This window comes from Trifolium pratense, linkage group LG5, assembly GCF_020283565.1.
Source record: "Trifolium pratense cultivar HEN17-A07 linkage group LG5, ARS_RC_1.1, whole genome shotgun sequence".
Taxonomy (NCBI): Eukaryota; Viridiplantae; Streptophyta; class Magnoliopsida; order Fabales; family Fabaceae; genus Trifolium; species Trifolium pratense.
In genome coordinates, this window is record NC_060063.1 from 43,852,668 (window position 1) to 43,859,891 (window position 7,224).

General features: G+C 33.3%; 1 protein-coding gene across 1 annotated transcript; it reads left to right on the forward strand.

Annotated features, from left to right (window-relative positions):
- The first annotated feature begins 264 nt into the window (after positions 1-264).
- LOC123885403 (sulfite oxidase-like) lies at positions 265-6,236 on the forward strand. Its single transcript, XM_045934679.1, has 12 exons — positions 265-441; positions 519-634; positions 1,505-1,567; positions 2,073-2,109; positions 2,222-2,303; positions 3,013-3,131; positions 3,221-3,316; positions 3,758-3,868; positions 3,957-4,058; positions 4,191-4,238; positions 4,875-5,090; positions 5,864-6,236. Exons 1-12 carry the CDS (start codon positions 367-369, stop codon positions 5,978-5,980), a joined length of 1,182 nt encoding a protein of 393 aa, XP_045790635.1. The 5' UTR covers positions 265-366; the 3' UTR covers positions 5,981-6,236.
- Positions 6,237-7,224: the final 988 nt, after the last annotated feature.

Consider the following 7,224-nt stretch of genomic DNA (forward strand, 5'->3'; position numbering starts at 1 on the left):
TACACGCAAGTGCAAAAATGAAACACTTGAGTCTTATGGACTCAAATTGGACATAAACTACTAAAGATAAGATCAAATGCATGATTTTTTTTATCTAATAACCTAATTGTTAGAAATTCCACTTAAAGATGAATCAAACCCATAATTTTTAATTAAGTTACGAGAGACTCGCATAATCTCGTATAATTCCTCATGAGTTAATTTTTTTTTTAATAACTAAATTAATTTTGTAATCTTGCAATGCTACATTGATATAAGTAGATTATAAGATTATTAGTTTGGAATTTCCAAAGAACCTTTGTTTCCATCTCCAAATCCTTGTTCTTTTTCTTCTTCATTTCCAATCACTCTATTCCTCAACAAAAAATGCCAGGATTAACAGCACCGTCAGATTATTCGAAAGAACCACCTCGTCACCCTTCTCTTCAAATTAACGCCAAGGTAACTACTACACTCTCTTCATTTTCTTCTTTCTTTTTCCCAAAACGCTAATTCTCATCGTCGTTTTGTTTTCTCAGGAACCTTTCAACGCAGAACCAAATCGTTTGGCACTTATTGCATCGTATGTCACACCTTCTGATTTCTTCTATAAGAGGAATCATGGCCCTATTCCCATCGTTGAAGACATCGACAGGTTCATTATTCTTTTTCTTAATTCAATAAATTGATTATTTAGTGGATTATCAAGTTTTAAATTTTGAGTAGACATATCAATTTTTGTTGGTCCAATTTTATATAATTTTTTACTTTATTCAATATGCTATGCCGGTGTAAATTAATTTTACACTACATGGAATAGAAATCAAATATTCTTCCATGTCACCGATGTTAGTTGGTCTAGTGGTGATTGGTGCTGTATTTGATAGGGAGGACCACGGTTCCATCCTGATTAAAGTAGAGTGGAGTGTAGTGGCGTGATTTGGTAAAATACATACATCCGCCGGTCTCATATACAAGCAAAGATACATTTTTTAGATTAATTGAATAACTGATATATCTAATATATATATATTATGGATCAGATACATCAGATATTTGATGTTTTATATGAGACCGGAAGGAGTAGTTTTATTGTATTTTATCTTGCTTTTTATATGTAAGAGAAGAGGTAGTATTTAGGTAATATAAATCTATCCAAATTTCAATTTAAATATTTGTGTCATATGTTTATGAATTCAAAATTGAATTTGGAAAATATTGTATTGTCGAGGGCAAATTCGTCAGGAAAAGATTGACTAAATTTTGTAGTTGGTTTTTAAATTCATTTGATTAAGATGTGAACAAATATTAAGCGTTAATTGTAGTGTTTTTTTTTTAAGTGACCAATATTAGTTTTTAGTTTTTTAGATTAATTGTTTTTCGCCTTTGCCGGGGTTGAGCCCTTAGCTCAAACTAGTTGAGCTACTCAACCCACCCAGTTGTTAATGGTAGTTAACTTAAGAGTTGACTTTATATAATAGTTTATATTATTATATTTTATGAAATGTTTGGTATTTATGAACAGATACTCTGTGGTGATATCTGGTCTCTTGGAACATTCCAAACAGCTCTTTATGAAAGATATCAGGTTAGTTAAGTTTGTTTTGAATACGGAATTCAGTTAGGATTTTCTTATGCTTAGGTTTGTTTGGATTGACTTACTTGTGCTTACATATGCGCATAAGCACTCGTGTGACTGCTATGAAGAGCTTATAGAAACAACTTGTGATATGTTCATATTGCTTATTTCCATAAGCTCTCTAAGATAGCGTATGAAAACAATTTATAGCCAATACGGAAACAGTTTGACTTTATTCTGTTTTATGTTGTAGAAATAGCTTATAAATAAGCATTTATATGATAAAAGCTGTTTCTATAAGCTACCATAGGGAGCTTAGTTAAAAAAGCTAAAAGCATCTTGTGAGCATTTCGTATGCTATTTTTATAAGCCCTTTTAAACACTTACGCAGCTGCTCATGTCAGAAAAAATGTCTAAATTAGTCTTCCAAGCATCCCTTAAATTTTTGATTTCTTGGTTCATTATTATTGTTTTCTTGTGGTGCAAGGAAGTGACCATGTTATTTTGATTACAGGAAGCTTCCAAAGTATAATGTAACTGCCACACTGCAGGTATGTGTTTTGTTATCTTGCTAAACTTTTATTGAAGTGAAGCAGCGGTAGTTTTGGTGTTTTTACATAGATTTTTGGATGACTACATCATTCTGCAAATGAATTGTTTCAGTGCGCAGGAAATCGGAGGACTGCTATGAGCAAGACGAGGACAGTGAAAGGGGTTGGATGGGATGTTTCGGCTATTGGAAATGGTTAGTATTGTCAGTTTTATTGTTAAATTGCTCTTTGATTGTAGGAGCTTGGACATCCAGTAGTGAAACGTAGATGTGTTTCATTATATTCTATGGAATAAAAAACACCAATTTTATCCTATTTCCCTGAAATAGAGAAGGGCAGAAGTTAAACAGTGAAACGTAGATGTGTTTCATTATATTCCACTCCATCTCACCAATCTAAACTTCGGGCAAGTTTTTCTTTTTTGTTTCTTTTAGCTCGAGTTGGATTTTTCTTTTATGTGTGTGTGGGTGTGTGTGTGTGTGGGGGGGGGGAGGGGGGAGGTGTTTCAAAAGGAAGTCTTAGACCTTTTATGAGCTGGGGTAGTTAAGCCGAAGTGCGAACAAAGAAACCTGACTTCGATTTGATCTCTGGAGCGTGTAGTCCTCAATGAAACTTAGATGCCCCTTGAATGCTCAGCCAGAGAGGAGAGACTACACTATTTGAATATCCAGCTTAATTAACTACTTATAATATAAGCACTTGTCATATGAGTGCTTCTGTATAAGCTATTTCTGTTACAAAAGATAAAATAAATTCAAACTAATATAAGCTGAATACAACTTATATATATGTCATAAGTTGATTATATTAGCAGATAATCTCAAATAAGCAAATTCACTTTAAGATGTCTAATGTAGTAAGTCTGTATTTTTAATTACTGATTCATTATGGTTTTTCTCTCAGCTGTTTGGGGTGGTGCCAAATTGGCTGATGTTCTTGAGCTTGTTGGAATTCCAAAGTTGACGAGAATCACTCAATTTGGTGGAAAACATGTTGAGTTTGTAAGCATCGATAAGTGTAAGGTAATCAATATGGCTTGTATGTTTTATCTGAAGATCTTGAATTCCTTCATATTACCATATTGATTCCTTTCAATATTTAAAAAAATTAGGAAGAAAATGGAGGGCCATATAAGGCTTCAATACCACTCAGTCAGGCGGCAAATCCTGAAGCAGATGTTCTACTTGCTTATGAAATGAATGGAGAAGTAAGTTTATCTGATTTCTTGTTTTCTATCTTCTGGCAGCAATTAAATAAGGTTTTATCTTTTTCTATCGTGTTTTTCATTCATCATTTTCTGTTCTCACTTTAAGATTCATGCCACACCGATGGCTTGTCTTAGTTTTAACATAAGAGCTGCAAATATTATTTTCTAATTTATTATTTGATGCATAACAAACTAGAAAGTAGCCAGTGCAATGCACCTTTTTTTGCAATCAAAAATATTATTTGATTCAATTTTTTGTATTCTTAGTAATGAATAAGAGAGGAAATAAAAAATTAGGATTTTAATTTGAGTTCCATGCGTGACCTTAACGAATGATTATTGTAAATTTGAATTCGATATGTTTTCATTTGGTGATCTAGATCATGTTGACATATTAGTCTAGTGTTTTCAGCTCAGTTTGTAATCTGTGTCTTTCTTTAGCCTCTTAATAGGGATCACGGGTACCCATTACGCGTAATTGTTCCTGGTGTTATTGGAGCCCGGTCTGTTAAATGGCTGGAAGCTATCAATATCATTGCCGAAGAATGCCAGGTTTGACATATGATGCAGTATAGTTTTGAAATACCAAAACTTTTCTTTTTGGAATGCCCTACGAGCTTCACATTATTATGTATTTTAGGGTTTCTTCATGCAAAAGGACTACAAAATGTTTCCTCCATCAGTGAATTGGGACAATATTGATTGGTCTACCAGGAGACCTCAAATGGATTTCCCTGTTCAGGTAGTCTTATAATCTTATTATTGTGCTCTTTCTGCCTTACATAACATGAGTTAATGGAAATTAACCTGTTTATAATTTAGAGTAAGTGCTAATTGAATTTGTAACCGATGGTTATTCGTTTCATTGTGGCAGTGTGTTATATGTTCTTTGGAAGATGTGAGCACAGTAAAGCCTGGGAAGGTTAGTTCATGTAAAGATGTGTATATGACGAGCACAATAAATTCATGCATCAGTGTGGGTTGCCTCTGTTCTTTTTACCGTTTTGATGAGTTACAAGGTTTTTTTTGTTATTCACGATGAAATGCACAAACATGTTGAATTAGCTTCTTTTTCCTTTTAATTTTGTAATTCAAATAGTATTCTAGATTTGAATTTACTGAATACCAAAAGACGTGTTAGGATTCCATTTGATAAAATTTCACTTAGGAGCCCACAGTAAAACGGTCTTAGGATTTTGGGCTCATACTTCCTAGCCCACAGTGTGGAAATTTATGTAAGGAAATTACTTATTTGTGATTAGGAAGAGAAAATATTCTATGACAGTTCATTTATCAAGCAATACTATTCTTGTGTCCTCTCTTAATTTGGGTTTCTATCAATTGGTACGACATGTCGAATCTTTGAATGGAAGTATCTGAATTTTGGGTCTCAAACAACCTAATTGATGAACTACACACCCAGGGTTCTATCAAACTATATATTTGATTTCCTAATTCCCATTAAGGCAGTAAACTTGATACATTTGTCTACCAATTTGACGCAAGTGCTGTGCAGGTAAAAATGACTGAAATCCTAATTCTTGCATATGCTGTGCAGGTAAAAATTAGTGGTTATGCAGCATCAGGTGGTGGCAGAGGAATTGAAAGAGTAGATGTGTCTGTTGATGGAGGCAAAACATGGATGGAAGCCTCGAGGTCTCAAAAAAAGGGTATTCACTATATTGCAGATGATGCCAACAGTGATAAATGGGCTTGGGTGCTATTTGAGATCACAGCTGATATTCTTCACAGCACAGAGATTATTGCAAAAGCGGTATGTTTCATATTTTCTCCTAGTTGTCCTTACCTGCATAAGAAATAAACAATTTTGTTGTACTCACCCATGAGTGCCTTTTAAATTATAAAGGTTTGTCATATCAATAAAGTTTTGTTACATAGATCCTATGATAAGTGAAAGTGTTTTCTAAGAGAAAGCATAGAACATTTTCAGGAGAATGAAAATTGACATGTTATGGAACTCAGTTGTGTTGTGATCCGTACAGATTCTGAGAGCAAAATGCATGAACTGAATCCATATGAACATCGGAATTTACAGAAACACTTGGTGAAAGTTAGTGAATAGAGTAGAAAAATTAATATGCATATATAGACTACTCTAAAGCTTACAGGATTGCTTAATGGGCGGAATACAATATAAAATACACTCTTAGTCCATACAGAGCTTTGCTTGCTCCGGCTTTAAATGGGACCCCAGCAAGTGGGCGGGGAGATTGGTCCCTACGGATTTTTTTTGAAGAAGCTAAATTAACCCACCCAAATTGGCACAAGAGAGAATCGAACCTGAGACCTTAAGGAGGAGCACACTCCCAGGTCCCAAGCCAATACCACCAGACCAACCCAAATGGGTTTGGTCCCCACGGATTAGTCGGTCCTCAGGCCGGATACCGAGTTTTCAAAAAAAAAATCACTCTTACAACATATCATATTCATTTGCAATAATGGATCAGAGAAAATATACACTCTAATTGATTTCGGATCTTTGTATCATCATCTCCTTAATAATCAATACCTTTGTATAATATGCAGGTAGATTCAGCTGCAAATGTTCAACCTGAAAAAGTTGAAGAAATTTGGAACCTTAGAGGGATATTAAACACTTCGTGGCATCGGGTAAAAGTTCAAGCGAGTCACTCAAACTTGTAAAATTGTACCAACAACCCAACCTCTTCAGTAATTTTTGAAGCATCTTACCGAAAAATAAACTCTGAACATGTGTCGGCTTAGCGCCAACTGTATAAAAAGTCTTTACATAAATGAGCTCTTTAGGTAATAAAAACAGACGGGATTAAGAATAATCACTTAATTAAACATGAAGTATTGGCCCTTGTAATTGGTAATAAATGGTTTGTATGTGAGATTGTTACTTTGTTTCTTCAAGGAATTACTTTGATATCATAAACATGAAGCATTGGCCCTTGTAATTTATTTTTTCAAATCTATCTTATCGTTTTCATTATACCCTGGTTTTGTGCACAGGATAAGCGACATGATAGGATAATTGTATCATATCATCTCTTAATCCTGTGTTTGGTGAGACAGCAGGATATGATAAGTTAATTTTAAAGCTTATCCTATTTTGTCCCTCTAGTTAAAATTCTTATTTGTGATTTTCTCACAAGGTTAATTTTGTAATTTAAATAATCTAAAAAGTCAAAATTCTACTAAAATTATAATATTTTAAAGTAAAACTAGGTACATACCCGTGCGTACGCACGAGACGCGCCTTCGGTGCGTTATATTGCGTCGGGGCATTAGGTCGTAAGGGATCTTTGGCGCGTTGCATGCGCGTTAAGAAGCTGGTTTTAACGAAGTTAATTTTATAAATAAAAAGAATTAGTTGATAGTTGATTTAAATTGTTGTGTTATAATTAATTGACACAACGATCAATTTAATTAGTTTATTAAAAAGTGATCAGTGAAACAAAAATTCAAAATATTGTTGCTTTACTGATAAATATGATCATTTTAAATTTTTTTAATAGTTAAAATTGTTGATTTCTTTATCGTTAAGCATGAAGGAGAATGAGTGCAACATGTATTTTTTTAAGCAAGAAGGAGTGCGATGTTACTAGTTTTGTTTCTTCCTGTTGCAGGAAAGAGTAGTAGTTACTGCAATAGTGTTTTAGAGTGAGACTTTAACCGCAACAACTCACATCATGTGAGAAATTTTAATTTTATAATAAAAAGTCATATTTTGACTATATATATGATCATATTTCAATTCTAGTTTATAATAATACATTTATATATGTGAAAAACTTATGTAGATTAATAAACTTAAACTACTGAAAAAGTTAATAAATTTATAATTTATTCAAAGTACAAATTTTAATATATAAATAATTATAGTAGTAAAAATATTATTCATATTAACTTAAATAGGCCGG

Excerpts from the sequence above, each read along its gene's own strand:
- LOC123885403 (XM_045934679.1), top strand. The coding sequence starts at position 367 with ATGCCAGGATTAACAGCACCGTCAGATTATTCGAAAGAACCACCTCGT. Across the intron at positions 442-518 it reads CTCTTCAAATTAACGCCAAG|GAACCTTTCAACGCAGAACC; the intron begins GTAACTACTACA and ends TTGTTTTCTCAG. Across the intron at positions 3,317-3,757 it reads CTTATGAAATGAATGGAGAA|CCTCTTAATAGGGATCACGG; the intron begins GTAAGTTTATCT and ends GTCTTTCTTTAG.